This window comes from Balearica regulorum, chromosome 3 (genome assembly GCF_011004875.1).
Source record: "Balearica regulorum gibbericeps isolate bBalReg1 chromosome 3, bBalReg1.pri, whole genome shotgun sequence".
Taxonomy (NCBI): Eukaryota; Metazoa; Chordata; class Aves; order Gruiformes; family Gruidae; genus Balearica; species Balearica regulorum.
In genome coordinates, this window is record NC_046186.1 from 102,777,843 (window position 1) to 102,800,872 (window position 23,030).

General features: G+C 42.6%; 1 protein-coding gene across 1 annotated transcript in view; it reads left to right on the forward strand.

Moving 5' to 3' along the window:
- Nucleotides 1–3,544: 3,544 nt before the first annotated feature.
- The window catches only part of KCNK2 (potassium two pore domain channel subfamily K member 2), a 77,848-nt gene continuing 58,362 nt past the window's right edge, over nucleotides 3,545–23,030 (forward strand). Inside the window, exons 1-3 of the mRNA XM_075749250.1 lie at nucleotides 3,545–4,314; nucleotides 5,340–5,650; nucleotides 19,024–19,141. Coding sequence (XP_075605365.1) covers nucleotides 3,552–4,314; nucleotides 5,340–5,650; nucleotides 19,024–19,141 — 1,192 coding nt within the window. The 5' untranslated portion in view covers nucleotides 3,545–3,551. The remainder of the gene's footprint in view (nucleotides 4,315–5,339; nucleotides 5,651–19,023; nucleotides 19,142–23,030) is intronic.

Below are 23,030 nucleotides of genomic sequence, written 5' to 3' on the forward strand. Positions count from 1 at the left end.
GCCCAGAGGTGGGGGGTTAGCAGGAGCCCCTTGCTCCGGGTACAAAGCAAGAGCTCTTCATGGCTTGCCAGGGAGGGGATGGCTCCTGCAATTGGAAAGAGGAAGAGAAAGTGTTAGTGACAGATAACGGAACTTTTTATGTACACTTTTTAAATTGGTCTTTCTAGGGTGATATTTTTCTGGAATAACTATTTCCTTACAAGTGTGCTCCTGTCCTACCAAGGCTATGTTTAGATCATCTACAGCTGTTATTTGTATGAATATGTGATTGCTATGTTTATCACGCAACTTTGACTTCCTCTGCATGCTGCATGCCTGTCTCTCTCGGCTGAGCCTACTTTTAACATTTCAAAGAGTTGAGCAGCTTCCAGCAGCCACCGTCTGTGAGTAATGTGGCCATACCAAACTCATGCCAATACATTTTTAGACAGCATTTGACAGTCCTGTACTTTGTGAGTCTTTCTCATGTTAGCGTGAAATACACAAACCTGCATATACTTAATCTTATGGGCCTTTTTTTTTTTTTTTTTTTTTTCAGTTTGTTCAGATAAATCTCTTTGGCTCAGTAGCAAGGCCATTTGCTTGCAAGGTTGGAGCTCTGTGTTGTAGCCTCTTTTACTACTTAATCTTGTCCGTGTTGGTTGGTGGTATGTTTTCTCAGTGCTACGCTGCATTTGAGTGTGTTTGTTTAGTAAAGCTCAGGCCTGATGCTTCAAACTGGTTGAATGTCAGTTCCAAATCTGAGGGCAAAATGGTCACACACAATATTCAAACAATGTGTGGTGTACATTACAAAAACAATATTGGAGGGCACGACTCCACAGAATAAATGCTGGTGCTATATAAGGCCTCCAGAAAATAGGAGTTGCTACACACAACGTTTTTTGTCGTACACCACAATAAGAATTACTGGTTTTCTTGCTGGACTGGAAGATGCCTGTCATTAAAGGCACCCACCGTATGTGGAGCATTTGTATCTGTAGTAGAAATGAGAAAGCACAGCTCAAGTCCACTTTAAGTAAGTGATAAGCTCCAGCTGAGGATTGCATCTGGGATCAGAATAGGTGGAAAGGATCAGCCAACTGAAAGTAGGTATTGGAGATATTTACTAGGTAATTAACGGAAATGCTTTCACAGAGACAGCTCCTCAGCTATTAAAGTTAAGGCACCAATGCAGTCATTCCTGGAGTGGATCTCAGAATGGTGTCTGCCCGGTGGGTGGAGTGCCTGAATTTAAGGCCTGATCCAAACCCTCCTGAAGCTACTGGGAGGCTTCCCACTGATTTCAAACTGTAAGCAATAAGTCTGACCCTTTTTCAGCTTTTAATAATAATTCCTCCACTCAAGGAAAAACAAAATCTTATCCCAAATATTTAGATTGCTAAAGTAGTACTAATGTAGTACTATTTTCCACAATATTTCATAGAGACACAGGTCAACATGGAGGACAATTTTCATGCCTGTTTTCCCATAGGATGTTGGAAGAAATCCTGTGAAATTATTCTTTTCTGTGAGATAGGAACAGATAGTGTTCACATAGGCTGATGGTTAGGAAATCTTTTGGGGAGAAAGGGGAAAAAATAATGATTTTTTTTGGTATAAAAAAGATCCAGGTGTGAAAATCTTTCATCTTCAAGAATCCCTTGAGCAAGGGAGCATCAGTAGACAGGAGCAGGTATTTCACTTCTGTTGTTCGAGGATTGGGACTGTGTCGATGAAGTCGACCGTTTGACTGACGCTCTACTTGCGAAAGGGTCTGTTGGATTGGGCCCAACGGCTCTTGTTACTCGACAACTGCTTTGCTGGTTCACGGCAATGGGGAACGATGAGCTACAGCTCAAACTGAAATAGCAGACGCAGCTTCCAGCCCTATGCTGCATCGCACGGAGATGTGTGAACACACTAGGGAAGATTGGCGTGATTGATGTTGCTGAAATTGGAGTCCTAAGGAACTCAATATTACACTCATTTGTATTATGTCACATTGATACGGAGAAGTGTTAAAATAAGTGACTTCTAAAGTGTTTGTTGATGGTGCTGCTGATTTGAGCAGGATTATAGCCCATTAAACACCCAATGTATGACTGACTTTGGCCATTTTACAGATACAGCCTCTGGCTTTAAATGCTTGTGACCTATAGCCATTTGTTACGGTGAGTAATTTTTTAATGTGTTTGCAGAGACTTTTTAGAGAGTGGTTGTGGCAGCAGTTTTTGGATCCTCTTGGTAAATCCTCTTCTGCCTTTTAGGCAAGTGTAGATGTTCATCACTTCAGTGTGAACAACTGACCCATGGATAATGTCACAGGTGATAGATGACCGGGAAATGGGGGAGTTAGCTCGTGGCAAAGATAACAAGAATAATTTCAGCCTTTTTAGTCGCAGAAACCACAGCTGAAGCAGCATTTCTGATGTATCTGTCAGACTAAAATGGAAGGAGGCAGTACGCTGGCGGTGCGTGCGATAGGAGAGCAGCTACCATCCCTGACTCCCAGATCCCACCTAGTTAACTCCTTGCAGCAAAACACCGGGCTGCAAAGCGCACGGGTTAAAATTCAGGCCAAGCCGGGAAGGACGGAGCCGCCTTGCTCCGCAGCCCCGCGCCGCTCCCGGCGAGGGCCGGGGTCTCCCCGCTTGTCCCCCCGCTCCTGCTTGCCGTGACATTTCCTCTAGTTCAAAAGTTCACGGGGAGGCTCTGGCCAGGCGGTCGCGTTTGGGGCTGGAGCGGGGACCGCCGGCAGGTCCTGTCTTGCTGGCGGGGGTAGCCGGTGCCTTCTCCCTCCCGCCTGTCTCCTCGCCCGTTTCCAGGCGAGACCTTGCTCTCCGCAGCTACCTTTCTGCCTCCCCCCCGCTTTCCCCCCTCCATTTTTTTTCCCCTGCGCCCCTGCAGCATCTGCCCGCCGCCCCTGCCGGGCTGCCTGCGCGGAGGGGCGCGCACCCCCCGGCGGGCCGGGGCCGGGAGCAGCGGGGAGCGGCGTGGTGCTGCCTCCCCCCCCCTCCGCGCTGGGGGGGGGGCGCGGAACAGGGGCGCGGAGGGGCGGGGGGGACAACCCTTGGCGGGGGTGCCCGCCGCCCCACAAAAGGCATCGCCGGGCTCGGGCAGCTCCGCACGCCCCGCGCACCGGAGCACGCACGGACACACACACGCGCGCACACGCACACACACACACATACACACACACACACGCGCACACACACACACACGCGCACACACACACACACACTCCGCGATGTGCGATGCGCGATGCGCGACGTGAGGCACCTCGCACGCCCCGGGGCCGGGGGGAGCCGGCGGGATCCGCGCTGCCAACCCGCCCGCCCCTGCCGCTCCCTCTCCTCCAGACCCATCCATCAGCCTCTTCCTCTCGGTCTGCTCCCTCCTTTTTTTTTTTTTTTTTTTTTACAATTTCTTTTATTTTTTAATTCGCTCTAACTGTATCTACCCAAGCCCTGAAAAAATGCCTGCCCGTGGAGCGAGGAGAGGGCACCGGGTCGGTAAATAAGAAGTGAGTACGAGCACAATGGCGTGCCTCCCCGCTCCCAGCCCTGCGGATGCTGCATGCGCCCCTGCTTCCCCCGCGCCCGGGAGCGGGGGGGACCCCCGGATGCTCCCCGCTCCGCGGCGGCCCGGGCCCCCTTTGTACCTCGCCTGGCTGCCTTCCCTTTCTTCCCTTCCCTTCCCTTCCCGGCCCCGCGCCGCGCCCCGGCCCCGCCGCCGGCCGCCTCGCCCCCGCGCCGCTCCCCGACGCGGAGCATCCCCGGCGGCTCGGGGTTCGCCCGTCGCTGCCCGCCGCACCGGGGCTGCGCCCCTCGGGGGCGGCGGGCATCTCCCGGCGCATTGCACCGGCCGCGCGGAGGGGGGCGGCGGGGCCGGCGGCGAAGCGGCGGTGCCCGGTGCCCGCTCCTTTGTTCACCGCCGGCGGCCGCGGCGGGTCGGCGCTGCCCCGGGCGGGCGGGCGGCGAGCTCGGCGGGGCCGGCCGGGAGGGGAGCGGTCCCCGCCGGGAGCGCCGCGGCCTCCGGCACCATCCGTGGCGGCTCGGAGGGTCGCGGGGGGCTGCGACGGGAGACGGGAAGGCGGCGGGGAGCGGGCTCCCCCCCCCGCCAAGGTGCGGGGCGCGGGGGGAAGCGCGGCCGTCCCGCCGGTGCCCGCGGGGCGGGGGCCGGGGCGGCGGGACCGGGAGTGGGAGGCGGGACCGCGGCGCCCCTGGGGTGCGCGGCGCCCAGCCCGCGGGGTGTGCGGGGTGCCCCGGGTCCCCGCTCGGCCAGGGCTAGGGGCTGCTTCTCTCCCTCCTGGCCCCTTCTCCCGGCGTCGAGGTGTGTGGCGGAGCCCGGGGGGTGCCCGGGGGGCGTGGGGGGGGGTGTGAGCCTGCCGGGTGCCCCCGCCACCGGCAGCCCTGCTGGGGACGCGTCCCCCCTCCGCCGTCCGGAGGGAGACTTTCCTCTGGATTTGGATCCGGGCTTTTCCCACCGGCGGCTGGAAGCGGCGTCGCGGCCGTTCCCAATGTACTTGTAGTTTAAAACAATTTAAATACAGCTTATGCGGTCAGCTGCTGTGGCCATCTTCCCACGGGAGATCTTTACCTGCACTTGATGTGGTGGATTTTTTTTTTAGTGCCAGTGTAGTTGCCGGTAGTCACATGAGTTACCGAGATACTTGATAACACACTCGGCTGCTCTTTTTCTAACCCGGTGGGTTTTTGGAGCTGTAAATAAAAATACACGCCTTAACAAATGGGTGACTTTTCCAGTAAGTACACATATGTTTTACTGGTATTTTCTGAAAGGTGTAATCAATACGCAATTAACGTTTTAAGACTGGTATGATGAGCGATGTATTGTTCTTATGGTTGTGTCCGTGGAGTTTGGAAGTGATCATGCAACTGTTGTCAGAGAGCATTTGTCGGGGTGCAGGACAAAATAGGTGAGAGGAAGAGGGATTTGTATTTTTCTGCTACCTCTGTAACGCTGAGGTGCAACACAGCTGGAAAGCTGCTTAGCAGTGCTTAGGAGAGCAGCGGATGTGAAGGATCTCTGCAGCAAAATACCACCTTATACTAATTTAAATGCAGGAGCATAGGGGAAATCCGCGTTTATGAAATGAGCGAATACCAGAAGGGGACAGACACATACAGAAAATGTTGCAAATGTGTGTAAAGTGGGTAATACTACTCAGAGCAGAAGCTTCCTTGTAACGTGGCATGGGGTTTTATGTGAAAGATTCAGCAGTTTAAGAATTCCAGTTGGAAGCAACAGCATTTCTGTAATCTCTTGGCAAGAAGTTCAGTTAACGAAATCTGAGCGGCGCTGTAAAAATTAACTTTCTTTTTCTGTTTTGCCAGTGGCGGCACCTGACTTGCTGGATCCCAAATCGGCCACTCAGAACTCCAAACCAAGATTATCATTTTCCACCAAGCCTACCGTGCTCTCTTCACGGGAGGAAAGCGATTCGGCTATTAATGTTATGAAATGGAAGACAGTCTCAACAATATTTCTGGTGGTAGTCGTGTATTTAATAATTGGAGCAACAGTATTTAAAGCCCTGGAGCAGCCTCATGAGACCTCCCAGAAAACCACCATTGTGATTCAGAAGCAGACGTTTGTATCTCAGCATTCCTGTGTGAATGCAACAGAGCTTGATGAACTGATTCAGGTAATCCATACCAAACCCTTGCCACCATGCCTTAGAGGAACAAATTATATATGGCAGCACTGCTGTGATAAAGGGGAGAAACTTTATTCGCAAAGCTCTGTATTGGCCGAGCGATGTAACGCGTGCTAAGACCAGAAGCTGAGCAATAGCTTTTTCATGCAAAGCCTCCTGGTTGAAAAGCTATTGCTATTTTTAGGTCCAGTATGCTTGGTAGACAGCCTTTTCACTGAAGTCTCCCGTTATGCTAATTAAATGATTATTCATCAGCGATATATATAATTAATAGTTCACTAAGGAATTGATATATTGATTGTGCCTTACTAGGTCTGTCAGTATTTGAAATGCCTAATTCTGAGGAAGAAAATACAGCGTCCATTGCCTTAAAGGACTTCTAATTTACCATGATTGTATCAAGCTAGCTTTCCTTCCAGCTGTATGTTTCTTTTTATTGATTTTGTTTTAAATAGAGGAAAGTACCATGGACTTGCTATTTTGATCTTAAATCTCAATTTTCTCTGCTTCTTTAAGGCTCATCCACAACTGATGTTCATCGGTGTGTTCCTACTAACATGACTTTACTCTTGCAGGTCACCTGCCTCAGAACCATAGGAAATATTTATTTGCACTAGCACAGAGCTACATCCAGAGCCTCATGAGGCCCTCTCCAACTTAAATCCCACCTTCCTATGTTCTTACGAATATCCAGTGGCACTGCAGGGAACAGCAAGGGGCTGCCAAATAATGTCAGTTCTGGTGATGAGACCATGAAACGGGAGGCTGGAGTGAACAGCCAAGAGTTGGCAAGGATTGACCCCCATCATTAACAGTAGCATGGGGCCATCTGGGTCTGCAGAGCCTGAGATGGGACACCGGAGAGCAGGAGGGGGTGGCGGGCATCCAGACCCTGGCTAGCACAAGCTCTGGAGTGTGCCAGTTGCACAGGCAGCAAAGCTTGCTTTCTGGAGGTGGTTTTTGACAGCAGATCTGGCTGGGAGTTTAGAACTTGATTTTACCTCTCCAGACCAATCTCCCTTGAGCATCAGCACGGACACCTGGCTTTTTTTTTTCTGTTTTAAATGCAGAGCTCTGATACACCAAGTTATTTTTATGGCACACTACTTCTGAATTTTAAAGGCAAACTGTGAAAATGTCTTGTATTTTGTGATTTCTCCCCTGCCTTGTTGCTAAAATGTGTTCCAAAACTGCCACCCTTTAAATGACTGTCAGGCAGTTCCTATCTCCATGTGTCCTGACTAGGCATGCCTGAAGAGATGCTGTCAATATGAATTTCGATGCTGTGTAATAATTATGTTTCAGTGTTTTACAAATGGAATGTGAGATAATCTTTCAGAGAAATACACTTGCACATTTTGATTAAAACAATCTCTTGCAGGTAGTATAAATATCCCCATATGAAATTTTTAAGTCAGATCCTGTACTCGTGAAGATAAAAATAGAAATTTTGAAGCAATATTATCTTACATCATCTATGAGATTGTCCTTAAGGCAAAAACTGTTGAAATTTGCTCTGGAGTACTTACATATTTTAGCATTTAAGATTCCCTACTGAGAAGCACAGATTGGTAATAAAAAACCCCACTTCATCAGCATTCAATGCCCATTTGATGTTCTGCGTAAAATAAATGACAGTTTCAGTAAAATGATCAGAGCACAGATCTGCATTAGCTCCCATCTTCGCTAGCAATCTTGGCGTGACCAGAAAGACTCAGGCTTGTGAAGCATGGCGGGAGGGGGTGACACAGCCTCCTGCAGCACGTGGATGGGAGATGGTTTTGGGAAGAGTTTGCTTTGCTTGTTGTTGGGCTAAATGCAAAACTTGATTTCTCCTTGTTCCCTTCTGCTTCTCCTCAAAGAAGATCACCACGAAGTGGAGGTAGGACTGTGCTGTTACGCTTCTTTTGTAGGAGGAGAGCTGAGGCATAGGGAGCCTGGTCCTACGAGTGCATTTGGGTGCCTTTCTTTATGCAGAATAAGTGATAACAAATTACATCAAGGCGTTTAAAGGTCAGGAATTAAGTGGCTTTCCCAAAGTAAAATAGGAAATCAGTGGTAAAGCAGAGTCTCAAGTCCATTTTTCCAAGTCTAGGCTGCTACCCTAACCATGGGGTCATATTTCTTCCCTACTTACCACTTTGTCTCAGAAGCTAAATTACTGGAATACATTTTGTCTCTCTGGGTTTATGTCTGACTGCTATTACAGTATAAAGCAGTGTTTCTTCAGTTTTCGTTGCGTGTCTGTATGAATAAAAATAAATAGTCTGTGTGAGGAAAAAGTAAATGATATTTAAGAATTCACTGAAAGCTATAAAACTGAAAATTAATATGTACCAGTGTAGTAGGAAGCTGGAATTATTAGTATGCTTGAAGAAAATTACAGAGCTTACAGCCTGTAATGTCTTCTTTAATCAAGTATTTACTTTGAGTCAAACTATAATGAAACTCATTATAAACTTTTCCTTTTGAACTTAGTGTTCTGGGATTCCAGAAACTGGTTTGGCTCTGGTTCGCGCTAGTCATTGCTCAAGGTGCTTACCGTGCCAGGCTTCTTCAGTCTTCACAACTTCTAATCTGCCATTTAATCCTTACTCTGAAGCAGGCTTGACTAGTCCAAGACTGCTAACTGACAGTACAGTGTGTAGTGGCTCAGTCAGGTGAGCAAATTAGGGAGACTAGTTTGAGGGCACAAATTCAGCTAAAAAAGATTGTACAAGTGGCATGAAAGTCCAGTTTGCTAGCACCCAGGGACCATCTAGTTTCCATCACCTTTGCTAAAACCTTCCCTTTGCCACAGACCCGATTACAACACAGAGTTGTGCGCTTCTGTAAATCCACACAGGATAGGGAATTTTCTCTGCCTATCTTCTCCATCCGTATTTTATCTCACCAATCACCGAAAAACCTTCCTGGCACGACAATATATGCTGTTGCCAACTTTTCAGCACACACAGCTTTATTCCCTGGGTTTCAAATTCCTGAAACTGTATTTTCACATTGATTGTGTGGCTCCTCTAGGTGTACTCAGTGAGAATTCTACTTTTATAGACTTTATATATTTTATACACATGTGAAACATGGGGCAATGGAGAGCTGCTACACGGCACAGAAAATGTGCAAAATTAATGAAATAGAGTGCTCTGGTGGTGACAGCCAAGTAGCCTCAGCTGCCTCAGAAAAATGACCTGGGTTTTCCTCATAACTTTTCAGCCCGGTCCAGCAGCATTGGTCGTATGTTGAGAAAAGAAGTGGTCTTCATGACCTTCTCCATCTCTGACTTCCATGGTCCAGTGTTGCAAATCTTTTTCAGTCTAAACCACTGCATGTACTTGTTGCCTCACTATAATAAAATATACCTGCAATGAACAGCAGCAACGTATCACCCTGAGACCTGCTTCCAGATACATAATTTTTTTGATATTTCTTGAGCACTTCTATTTAGTACCATACTTAAAATGAGCACAAGTCACGCAGAGCATATCTGCACACCCAAGAGGCCATTTTTTCCCAGACAATTTCGACTGCTTTTGCTGTAGCCTGAAGCCAGTATTAACAATAATATTAAGTGGATCACTGTGTGCTGTACGCAAGAGTGCTGAGGTGAGCAGTGCACAGCAATCGGTGGTGGTATATCTAAATCTACAACTAAAGAACCGTCCCAGGAAGCTTGTGAATATACAAGCACTACCTTGGTGAATCTAATGAGGATACAACAGCCCAGCAAGCCGTGCATGGTCTGATGCTAAACTTTGGTTTTTAAAATTTCAGTTGGAAAGTCTTGAAAGGATCTCAGTTATTAACAGATGAGAAAGTATTGGTTTGGTGAAGGTTATATATAATATCCAATACATTATAAAGCTGTAGAAAGGGATGTGGCCAGACACTTTGCTGCTACTCCTTTTTTTGGAAGAGGAACTCTTGACAATTTCTCATGGATGGTGTTTTGGTTTCTCTGTCCATGCCTGCTCTCAACTTGACCCTGCCATGCAATGCAAGGTAACTGCCAGGTGACAGCATAAAAGAGTAAATGTACTTCAGACTGTGTGGATTTTATGTATATGTGACAACATGTATCACCCTGATGTCCATTTACACTAGGGACTTTTTACATCTTGCATGGAACAGATTTTTTTCCCCACCACTGAACTTTTTGTGGGCAGAAGCTGATAGAAACCTGGGAATAATCCAGCTATACACATGCAAATAACAATAAGCATTAAAATGAAAAACATTCTCTAATTAGAGAACTTGAATCTCTAATTATTTCAATCTAGTTCTAGTTCTCTTTTAGTGTATTGACTGTTCCCTATAGTAAGCTTGCTGCTAGAAATGTTCAAGATGTTTTCCAAACTCAGATGCACAAAGTGTATTGCCAGGTACTTAGAAAAATCCTCCTGCTGTATTTATGCACCTGTGCATAGCAGCAAATGCAAAGAGAACTTAGGTTACGTTGCCGGTGTTCAGGTTGCACGCATGTCCTCCTGCAGGGCTGCGCAGCCATCAAATACTCACATATACTTTCATGACATCTCTTGGGGTCAAGAGTTTGTCTCTGGGGACAGGTGAGCCTCATTGAATATGATATCCAACAACTTAGCAGAATTGTCATTATTGTGATTTCATACACTTCATTGCTCTATGGGGGGGAAAGGAATTTGCTTTCTGTCCCCCAGAACTCATGGAGGTAAGGATGTGACCAGTATTGGGTATTGTGGAATGTCTTGGCAATGAGAGACAAATACTTGTCCCTCTGCCAAAGAGAAAGCTGATTAAAAAAAAAGAGAAGAGGTTTTTTTATGTAAATATCACCTAATTATGTGTTGCTCAGCAGTTATTTGTTTTAGTGTTGACCTTTATAAACCAAAATGAAAAAAAAAAATCCTTTTAATCCCCAAGCATCGTTGTCTAATGTATTATTTTTGCATACAAAATTTTATAATTTTTGCATACAAAAATTGGAAATAAGAGAAATTTCAGCTATATTATTTCAAATATCTAGAGTGTCCCAGCAAGCTGGTGTGAATTACTTTAGTTTTCTTAATGAGTTAATTCTGAAACTTAATAAAGAGTTTTGAAGTAAAGGTACACTGAAACTTAATAACAGAACATACCTCATTTTGGTTCCTTTAGCAGAAGCATCCTTCAAATATGTTTATTCTGAAAACTCTAACAAGTGGAAAAAATAATATCACACTAAACAGCACAATCTTTGAATGTGTTCCAAGTGGTAATTTTTGTCTTATAAAGCCTTCATTTTGAAATCTGAACAAGTTTTCAGAGTGCTGAACCAAGCTGTTTCAGCAATAAAGGACTCTTGTAGATTTTTAAGTCCAACTCCTTTCATGGTATGTGGATTCTTCTGAAAACCGAATGCCCACAAAAATGTGCTTGCATTTAAAACAAAACAAAACAACAAAACAAAACAAAAGAATTAACGAACCACCAAGATTAGCTGAATTGATCTTGATCCCACAAGTTGATCTCCTTGGGTTCTGCATGGGCTTGTGGTTAACATGAGGAGAACAGCTCTCCATGCTGGGGTCCGCAGTCATGTCCCATGCCTGTTTTCATCTTACATCTGCATCAGCTGCATTCTCCCTTTTCTTTCCATTCATCTCTTAGACTGTGAATGAGACCAAAATGTGTTTTATCTCCCTTGAGGAAAAATGTGGTTTTCTCTTTCTCTCTCTTGAGGAAAGTCTGACACAGTTACAAATGACATGGGAGTAGTGTTTCTTTCATCAAACTGCCATCACCAGAATGTCATCATGGCTTCTTACGTGATGAATTTCTTTTAAAAATATTTTACTTTAAAATACGTGTTTTCTGTGGCTTCATTTTTATAGTTCAAGGTAGCTAGCTACATTAAGTTGCACCTCCACCAGTAGCTGATTTTGTATCTTTTTCATTGTTTTTTTTTTACAACTTGCATTGTAGCCTCAAGAAATTAATTTGGCCACATCCTCAGGAATATGTTATTTCAACCAGATAAGCTCCTTAAGCCACAAGCTCTCTGCTTATGTAGAAAACTGTTAAAATAAAGAACTGTAAATCCTTCTTTCTCTTCCAGAGATTAGAAGGTATTTGAGCTTGCTGCATCATTTTTTTTTTGAGTTAATAAATCACAGAGATGCAAAGATCTTGTTTTCAGACAAATCTGAAATTTATTTAAACAAATTTAAAATTTATTAGGTTAGCCTATTAAGCTTGAATCAAATTTTATTAATTCTTTGAATCACAACATTTATAGACATTCTCAGTTCTGTGAGCTGTAGCTTACAGGTCCTCTAAGTAGGAACTTTCGGAGGGAGATCTAATGTACCAGTTTAAACCCTAAATATTCTTAGTCTCTCCCTTTTGAAGTTCCTTCCAGCTTCTCCAAGAGGAAGCAGGAACCATCCCATGTCTGGATCCTATCCTGGAAGCAGCAGGTGTTCATGCTTTGTAAACTTTAAAGCCTCGAAAAGATTGATAGACCAGCAAAAAAGAAATTGATGCTGCAGCATATTTTATTTATTTATCTGGGGATCCAAAGTACCATTGCATCAAGTTTTTAGTGTACTGTCTGCATGTCAGACACGAAGCTTGTGACAAATCGCAAATACCAATAGCAGAGCTGCCTGCTGGTGTTTTCAAAGCAACATGAAATGAATGACTTTCAAAGTAGTTAAAACATGAAGTGCAGGAACTGTAGTTTGTGGTGTTACCTTCTGCGTATGTCTATCCTTAGTAAAGTGTCTGCCCGTCAAAGCACTCAAGTGTATGTATTCTTAACTTTACATATACAGGTAGTCCTAACTGGTACAGTGATGTCCAGTTTCTCTTTTCCTCTCGCTGAGTCTGTAAGTCTAGTTTTCACCCCCGTATTTGCTTTCTGCATCACTCTTGTCAGAAATAAAGATTCAGATGCTATTGTCTCCTTCCACAGTAAAGCCCTCCAAATTCTCCCTGTATCCCCAGATCAGAGGAATAATTATTAAATAAAAGATCTCTGTGAAAGACCTTTGATCATAACCTTACCCAGACCTGCCCTCCGCACAGATACCCACCTGCTGTGGTCGAGTCCGGATGGGCTGCAGCAGCCCCTGGCTTGTGGGCGCTCCTCACTTGGGGTTGCTCCGGTTTCTGCTCTCCTCTTACAGCCCGATCCCCTCTTCTGGCTCTGCGCTTAGCTCCTGGAGGGAGGGAATTTTTTGCCAAACTTCCTGTTGCCTGGGAGCGTTCCCTTCAGTGACAGGACAGCTCCCTTTTCGGTAGTTGTTTTCTACATGGCGGTTAAACCAAAAGGAATTTTTTTTAAGCACATAGTCCTTATCCTTCATGAGCAATGCAGATTTTGGGGAGAATAATAAATGCATTCTAACTGCCCTTGTCACTTCTTTGTTCAAGCAGGTTGGTTTCTAACTTTTTTTGCTGCTTCTGGTGTTGGGGCTCTTAAAGGATACATTTACTTCAGATGAACAGGTTTATAGGACCTAGAACCTAGCTAGCTTGACTGCATCTGAGTGACAGCTTTTGTCTTAAACAGGGTGGCAGATATGACTCATTAGTAAGTCAGTTTTGCTGAGCAGCTGTCTGCATAATTCTTCGTCTTTAATCTCAAGAAGCAAAGAAAATCCTTCTTCCCTGACCGTGTATGTGTACATATATATGTATGCACACACACAAAATTTATATACATAATCTGTTTGTAATGCATATTTAGAAATAGAAATGTATTTCAATATGTTTCTACGTGTTTTTAGTTCAAGTAGATTGTGAACACAGGGTGAAAAGAGTTCTTCAATTCTTCAGGGTGTTGGGTACTAGTCTCCAGTGCAGATTACAGTCATGTGTTATACAAACTAAAAAGAAAACCATGGAGTCACAGGATTATAATACAAACATCCTTGCAATCTCTTTCAAGAGCATGTGCTTTTGGAGGTTGGAGAGTTGTTTGCTAAGTGTTAAAAGCATCCTAGTGTGCCTCTGAACAAAGAACTAGCATTTCCATTCTTTGTAAACCAAAGCTGAAATAAAAACGCAGGACTCATGCAGTAGCTGGGCCATATGAGATTTATCGTTATACTGGAGAGTGAGAGAGTGCTCTTGTCAAATGGCAGCAGGACAGCGAAGGAAGAAATGCAGGCTGAGAAATGAGTTTCCAGAAACTTTGAGGCATATCTGACTTTTTGACATTGCTTGTTAAATGACTGCCAGGAAGCACAAGCTAACTCCTGACCAGCTGGGTGACGAAAGACTGCGTGGTCTGTGTTTTATCAGAAGCATAATTTAAGGTGCTTCTATTTTAATCTTTGGATAGAAAAGCTGAGAGTAATGAAGCGTTGTGTTACATCATTTCATAAAAGTGAAGTGACTGGAAGATGGTACAAAAGCACATATTAAGAGCCTGGTGTGGAACAAGGAGATGACTATTAGGGCGACTGGCTCGACACATACTCATTTCTGCCCGATCCCCGTATGAGACAGTGGTAGACAACGAGAGGCTAGCCTTCGCAGTTGATCACCCCCCTGCATGGCTCCTGTGGTGCTGCAGACCCCTGCTCACTGCGTGTTGCCCTACCGCCAACAGGCTGGCTTTTGTCAGTCATCTCCATTGACCCCCTGCAGGGTCAGAGGACCAGAGGTTGAAATCCCTGACCTAAGAGAACTGTCTTCTGTTTTCACAAAATGACTGTGCTGTTTGAAAGGCTGTGTTATCTCTTGTTTTGACAGAAAAAAGTCACAAAATTCTGTGTCTTAATCTGCAAGGGTAGCTCAGCGTGGCCTCTACGGACAGATAACTGCGTGAACGCAGGGATGCGATAATACAAAACCGTGCAATGTATTTACCAGAAAGTGTTTCTAAATTATATAGGAAATGAAAAGCTGACATTCAATTAAAATGAGATTTTATATTGTCGCTCTCCTTTTCCCAGCGTTCTGCTTTCAAGCAAAAAAGTGCAGCCTGAATGCAATGCTTATGTATCTGTGGAGCTCAGGTCCTGTTTCTGAAAGTAAGGCAAGTCATGCCTGGCCTGGCCACGCTGGGCTCAAGTGTCTCTGCCTCTTTTCTCTGATACTCTCCTAAAGTTTATTCCCGAATACGGGTCTATCTATCTACTTGGATGTAGTGCAAGTTAGGACTTGTACTCAGGCACAGCTTAGGCCTATCCTAAGATACAGTACAGAGCTAGCCTAAGAATCCACAGAACTTTAAAAACGGAAATTAAGTTCCTAAAATTTTTAGATATTTGAAAATTTTATCTCAGTTCTTTCTGCTATCAAAAAAGCCCATGTTTTCACCGTTATAAAGACAATTAAAGAAGAGCAAATGGTGAAAAACCTATTACTTTTACGGTAACCAGAGGCGTACCATTGGGTGCCATGTGCTGGTGACCCCTCCTCTGCTCAGTCCTCCATCATCTCATGTGAAACAACTGGCAGACAAATGTGCTGGAAGTGAATTAATCTACATAGTTTAAGAATTGAAGCTGTCGACATCCCTATTCTAATGTTGACTGGTTCTGTAGTGCTGAAGTGAAACAACTGGTTTTTAAGTCAGAATTTAGTTTGTGTATGGAATGAACCCAGGAAAAACTAGCTAATTTGCCACTGACGCACTCTAGTAAACTCTAATACTGTAATTTTTTAAAAGTCAAGAAATTCACATGTAAAGATCACACAAAGTGTTGACAGGCTGCAACATATGACAAATGCACAGATCATATAGAGTTTTCATGATTCTAACTATTTTGAGATTCAAAATGCACAGAGTTACTATCGCTATTGTATAAATGAGGATAAGCTGAAGGGCTCTGGTGTCAGAAGTTAGGAAGGAAGGAGGGAAGGAATAACATGCCAAACTTGTGACAAAAGAAGCGGTTGTGTTTGCTCTAGTAGTAAGGCACCAGTCAGGAAAAAAAGGTGAAAACCAAGAATAAAGTGGCGGAGAACATTGAATCTAACAGCCCTGACAATGAACAGCGTGCTATTTGAACACTGAGGGTGAGATCCTGGCCCTTAGTGAAGTTATTGGAAACCAGCTGCATGAGTCTGGGCTTTTATTCCGGGCTATGGAAATGTTAGTATCCAAGTTTTTGTGGTGGATGTTAGTCAGAAAGAAGATGCTACCCTGAAATTAGTGCCCTGAAATGTACACGTTAGTAGTTACGCTATATATTTTTTTCTTTTAAAATTATGCTTGGAAATAGTCTTAGATGAGGATCTGCTCATAGGCACTGACCAAACTAAGAAGAAAAGATGTCCTCTGATCCAAAGAACTGAAAATGCAGTTACCTCTCCCAAAAAATCTGCACTATTGACCTCAGTAAACCAGCAACCTTACCTAAGTGCCATCCTTGTTAGTAAGGAAGACTCTTACAGAAGACTCTGAAGGAATACAGTGCAGTAGCTGTGTTAGTATTTAAGGCTGGCTCCTCCCAAACGTGAGAGCAATGCAGGAGGAAGCAGAATAGTTTGGAAACTTAATAACCTGGTGATGAAGAAGGGATCATCCGACCCTTTATGACTAAAACTATGTTTAAAACAATTGATAAGGTAAATCAGTAAAGGTACAAAGAAAGTCAGTGAGAAATACTGGCAATAAAAAATGCTTATTTGCAGTATTCAACAGATTTATTTACATGGGTAAATATATTATTTAATAAGAAAGAGTCTTTAATTTGGAAAATAGAGACAGCTGATGGGTCGATAAGATCATTAATTTCTAGAAGGAGACAAATAAATTGCCATTCAAGTGTTTCTCATAACATGAAGAACTTATAAAATTACTTTGAAGACATAAAAATCTTACCAGGGAAATGCTTTATAAATGATCCACAAGTAAATTGCAGAACTTACTGCCACAGAATGACTTGCCTCCCAAAATACAAGCGAGCTCCCAAAGTAGTTAGATAAATTCATGGTAAAATGATCCACCCAAACCAATCCGAACACCATGATGCAGATGCAGCCTCCCACTCAGAAAGTCCCCCAAACCATGCTTAGTCAGAAGCTGGGGGCATGCAGGAAAAGAAAGCATCGCTTGCCCTGATGTTTTTCCTAATTAACAGTTGGCTAAAATCAGAGATGTAATAATAGTGGCTAATTGTTTTTTGTAGCCATCTGCTGTGTTTTATTAAGTCTGGCCCAAAAGAGTAGTTTTAAGTTGTATCATCTTTCCTGGAAGTCTGTAGGTATAGTATGGTGCAGTTAGGAAATGCATAGCTGTAATGGATTTTTGAGCACACCTTTCCTATAAAAGATGTTGAGGTAGTATGGTTTCAAAAATATGTAGTGATGATACAAAGGTCTGAAAACATTTTACATCTGGGTCTGTATAAAATTTGGTCTTGCTAGACTGCCTAAACAGGAGCGTTGCTCTGGGTACTGCATTCATCCAGTACAATAAACTGTAATAAAACACGAACGGTCCCATAAAACTATATTGATCCAGTGCTTTACCATATGACATCCTCACTGGAGAGCATGTTCCCATTTGCAGGTACAGGGACTTGTGATGAAAGTTCTTAGTCCACTGAAATGAAACGGTACTCAAAGTGTATTCGGTAGGCTTTATAGTGCAGCGCACTGGGGTTTATAAGTTGGAGAAATGTCTGTATTGCCTAAATGATAAAATCGATACAAGGGATGGTTTTCACATGCTGCTTAATCTGACGTGTGCCTTCCTACAGTAATGTAAATACCTGCCAGTATCAGTGCTGCTGTATTTACTGTTGCCAAGTTGTATGTGATGGACAAACGTAGAAGAAGCTTCTATTCTTCCAAGCCAAAGGAAAATTAAACTCTCTTCCTCTTCCTTTTGCCCATGCTTTCTCTTTCCTCAGTAGGATTGAAAATTCCACATCTTTGATGTCTGCCTTTCTGGTGTTTAAAAAAAAAAAAAAAAGTTAAAACAGTTGAAGGCATAGAAGATAAAACGGTGTAAGTCTATGTAAAGATACCCCGGCTGGCTTTCTGTTGACAGCCCTGGATGTTGAAAATGGCTTAGGTGTGCCAGCAAGATCCCTGTGGCTGCGGAGATGCAGCTGTGGACTTTAAAACGGCTGCTTTGTGCATCTGAGCTTTGAAAATGGCAAACTGGACATGGTGGGTTTAAGTTGAGACCCCATCATGAAAAATCGATGGCCTGGTTAATCCAGCGTTGGTATTTTGTCATTTTTGTCCAGATCAACTGACTTCCATGGGCATTCTTTCAAAATAAAAATGTATTCATTTGCAAATTATCAATGTATTTTGGGATTGAAAAAAATATTGCTACTGCACAACACTGTTCCTCTGCAACAGACTGCCCACATGGAAACCCATTCTGGTCTGCCCTATTGCTGAATATCGTTATGTGCATCATCATTGTTGGACAACTCGCCAAGCAGAAACTATTGGTTAGTTAAAAATGTTAATTTTAGCTTTGCAGTATTGGTTCCTTTGTTGTTCTTTTGTTAAACACCAATTATTATTATAAGGATTGTGATTATGAAATAAGACCTGTTTTAAAGTTTCAGAATGAAATGATAACTTAAATTCCTTGAAATATCTATTGTGAGTTTAAAAGTACTTTTTCTTGATGTGTACTGTTTAACTCAAACACTGGTTTATATCTGTAATACAGATATAACTAAACAGGAATACTTTTTGTGATAAGCATTTACAGTAGGTGACTGCTGAAATAGGAAATGTTTCATATTTCTCGAGACTATGAAAATGTCACTCATGGCAAGCTTGTTCATTTTAGCTGCTGGAACCAAATTTTTCAAGAACGACATTTATGAAGTATATGGTTGTATAAACGTAGAGATACACATTTGATATTTGACTCTGATTTTTTTATTAATATAGTGAAAGTTTTATAACCAGATGTGTAATTGATAATCTTTAATTATTGAATTATCTGTTCTACAAAAGTGTTTAATTGGAGTTCATTTGATCCAAAATAATGCATGGGCATTTTTTTCTTGGCATTTTAAAATGACTGTGTTTTAAGAAGTACATTTTCTTGCCTAACTCAATAGAGGAATATTTGGGGAAATTCTCATTGTAAATCTTTGTCTAATGCATATTTTTCTTCATCAAATAGTTGCAACAGTAAAAATAATTATGTTTGCCATCTAGCTAAGGCGATGCTGTTACTGTCCCCTTGATAGTCTGGAGTTTACAGCTCTGCTGCATGCTGAAGTGCTTGGGGTGTCTGCTGAAGATTAAATTGTAGCCTGACTGAACGATAAAACTCGAGCAGAGCAACACTGATCTTTTTCTGGTTTATTGCTTGGATTAAACAAGTGATTTAATCAATTTACTGTGTAATGTATATTAATATCATTGTTTCATGACTATTGACGAAAATCTTTTTAAACTTGCAGCAAGTAGTGGCAGCAATAAATGCAGGAATCATACCTTTAGGAAACACATCTACTCAGATCAGTCACTGGGACTTGGGAAGTTCCTTCTTCTTTGCTGGCACTGTTATTACCACCATAGGTAGGACACAGCTTCTTATCTTTTTATAGTAAATGAGCTGAAACTCTTTTGATTTCCAGTGTGTGCATATATTTGTTAATGTTAATCTTCCAGATCTTCTAGTTTAAAGTGGAGAGTTACTTTTTAGCTGCAGGGGCAGGAATTATAGCTGTCTGTAAGGATTCCTAGCTGAGAAAGTGATTCTTCTGTAGAAGAAAAATGTTGCTGTATATTTCTGTAAGGTGACAAGAAGAGGTTGTGGAAACATTTTCTTAGGGGAATTTGGTCAACTGTGTAATCATGTGTTAAATAGGCCAGAATTTAAAGCACACATGCATTAAACCTTGAGTGAGATGTATGGAATTTCAGGTCTGTATAATCCCATTCTATATTGTTGCTTTCTCTAAATTCTGAAAAAAAGATGAGAACGTGTTAAAGATTCAGTTCAGCTTAATTTGATCAGTTATGAATGTTGTATTGGCAGGCAGATTTATGTTCAAAAGCTTTCTTTGAGACTTCTGTTGCATTCAGAGAAGTCCAAAGCTGCGGAGTGATTTATCCATGCTTACAAGCCCAGGGAGTTTTCTGGATCCTTTCTGCATTTGAGAGCCACTCTCCCTCTGAGCGGGTGTGAACAGCAGCAGCGTTTGATCTTTCAGCATCTTCCCTTTGACTTCCCTTGCAATATAGTGCGCATGGTATACAGTTCAAAGATGTAGCGTAGCTCACAGATCATAGAAAGGGCATCCACAAAGGTGGCTGGAAATTTGAAGAAATCAAATGAGAAAAAATTTAAGACCTACATTATGAGAGTAATGTATAAGGAATTGTAGCGTTACCATAATTACCTCTATGTGATATTTATATGCAAATTGTGTTCGATTGATGTATTTACCTTTGCTCTTTCTTTATGCAGAAGTGCATGAGTACTGTGGTTTTTGTGTGTTTGAGTATCTACATGTCTATATATATGTATAAATATTGTGTCTATGTGTAATATTTTTCCACACCCAGAGTAACTGAAGCACAGGTTTAGCGTAGACAGAGCGAAACTCTTACCTCCCTGAGTTTAGTAACAAGCTCAGCGATTTTATAGTAGCAGGTCCACAAGGTAATAACAAGTATTAAGAAGTGTAATTTTAACAGATTATAACAAAGAAAAGCAAGAACCTTGAAAGGATAGCTTTATGATCAGTCTTCTATTATCCTCTTCTGACAGCACCAAGCTTCATGTCATAAGTAAGTATCCATGGTCCTGTAGAAAGTTCGTAATATTTGTTTCAGTTCCCAATAAGGATAAAAGTCAACGTATGAAAAGTGTTCAAGGAATTATATGATTCAAAAATTATTTTAAAGCAGTGGAACATTTTGTTTCACCATTTTGTTTCCAAGTAAAACTAAGACTTTTCTAAATCAAGATGTTTCCTGATTTGATTTATTGACCTGATTCTACCAAAACACGCGTGAGTCCTGCTTGGAGGAGAGAGGGGGATCTGCAGAGGCATCCAGGCCTCAGCTCCGCTGTCCCCAAGAGGCAAGATAACCCAATAGGAAATACATTTAAAAATTAATATTTCAGGTCATTTCTGCAAACCAGAGTAGTCAGAATCAGGTCAGACGAGGCAACTGTAAATGTTTATTTCAGGTTTTGTGATAGCAACCTGAGAAACTCTAGGGAAGAAAATCTTCCATAAAATATTTCAGCTCTGGAGTAACTGTGTTTTTCATCAGAGACCCTTTCTGATGGGAAGCTCCAAGTCAGTTGCAGTTTTGAGCTTTGTTTCTTCAGACCTCAGGACAGCATGCTTACATGAAAGCGGTAGCGTGGTTGGCGTTGTCGTGCTGCTGTGCACCATCCTCCCGATGGTTCAGAGGGCTTGCAGCGTGACAGCAGGTGGAGCTGGCATCAAAAGCCCTTGGAATTGTGACTTCCCCGGGAACGTGGTGACAAGCGTGACGGTTGGGTGTGCTCTCTCTTATTCTTTGTATGATTATGTGCCATCAAGTGATTTTGTGTTCAGAACAATATCTTTTCATATATGAGTAGTCTTTTGAAAATGAAGGCATTCCTTCCAATTTGGGGGCATATGGTTATCATGTAACTTGGTATTTTAATTTCTCAGCAGACTAAAAATGTGGTTTATGAGCATCTCCAGAGAGTTGCCATAGGTTTCAGCCAAACACTGCAGATATTCTCTATGGACAAAGATAGGACCTTATAAATTCATAAAAGAACTTTACAGAAGTAATTTGTAAATGTGATTTTATAAATATGAATAAAATTTATAACTATTATGTCCTTTAGACTGTATACCTTAAGAAGTACTTGAATAGAAGAAAAAAGGATTACTACCATTTAGAGAAAATGATAGCTTTCCAGTGTTGCAGCAGATTCTCTAGCTTTCCAAACCTCTTATTACTATAATTTTACCTTATCATTTAGCCCACACTCCTCCTGGTGATATCTCAGAATCCAAGAAATTCAAATGGAACCAAGAGTTTATTTATCGATAGTGTTTCCCAAACCTTTCTTTAATGACAGTAGCACTTGCATCCCACAAGTATTTGGTTCCTGGGGAGAGGGGATAATAAATAAAGCCTTTAGCATTTCCCTAAGCAGTAAGTTATTGTATTACAGTTCCTGTTACTATTGTATCACAGTAGTGATGAACATGTAAGTGAAAAATATTGACCGTGTATTTTGGTGGCTGTTGGCAGCAGTCCAGACCCATCTGTAGTTTCTTACACTTCTGGGTCTCCTGCACGCTGCTGAAAGGCTCTGTGAGGGGGGCATGTAAATCTGTTGAGCTTCAAAGCCAGCTAACAAAACAGAGGTAGCACTAGAGAAGGCGTGGCTTGATGTTTATTTAACAGGGTTTTTTATTCTCTTATAATCTTTCATGTTATCCAGTAAATGTTACAGTGCATGTTATAAAATCAATGAACTCAGTTTTAATAGAACGTAATCCGTCATACTGCTACTAGCTCTTTCCTAAGAAGTGCATTTAGTTGAGAGGTCAGGGTCAAACAGTTTCACGAGACTTTATTTAGAAAAGTTCCTTTGTAGATTTTTTTTCCTCCCCCCCCCCCCCTTTTTTTTTCCCCCTTCGTTTTTTCACTTTGCATGTACTACCGTGCGACAGCATAGAACTTGTTTCAGGAAGGGAGCTTGCCGACTATAGGTTTGGCTTGCTCAGTTAGGTGTTCTCGCTTGTGGTTTTGTTTCTAGGATGTCAAAGGGAAACGGGTAACATGGGGAAATGGGGAACGCAAAAATTTTCTATGAAAAATATTGTTGCATTGTTCCCAGGGATACTGTGCATGCTGCAAAGCACAAAAGATAGTCTATTTTTCTACCTGAAAATGTCATTATCCAGTCAGTCCTGTTCTAAGACCTCATGTCCAAAGAAAAGGAAAAAAAGAGAGTTGAGGGGCCAGAAAAAATGGTAACTCAATCATAAAGCTGGAGATAGTGCTGAGGAATAGGGAAAAATAATCTTTATGTCACCTCTTTTTATTCTTAGAGCTCATTGTTAGCGCTGGGCATGTTTTTTTATCCTCTACATCATTTCCTTCAATAGGTAGCTTAACTCAAAAATAGGCGTCAGACACAACTTGTGCACACCCCGCTTTCCCCCAAACAACTTGTATTTTAGGGCCTGAGAAAGTCTTATACTGGCAGCAGGGTAGGAAAGGAGGCGTTTGTTGCTGCAAGCTTGAGACCTGTATCTAGAAAAATGAAAAAACAAAGTAGACATGCCAAGGCCATGAGCTTAGCAGTTGTTTTCCCGCATGACTGCTGTCTCAGCACATAAAAAATGTAGTGTCAACTGTAATATTTGAAACCGTATCATGAAAACCTCTACTAGACTCCTATGGATCTTCATCTAAAATAGCTGTATGATTTCTG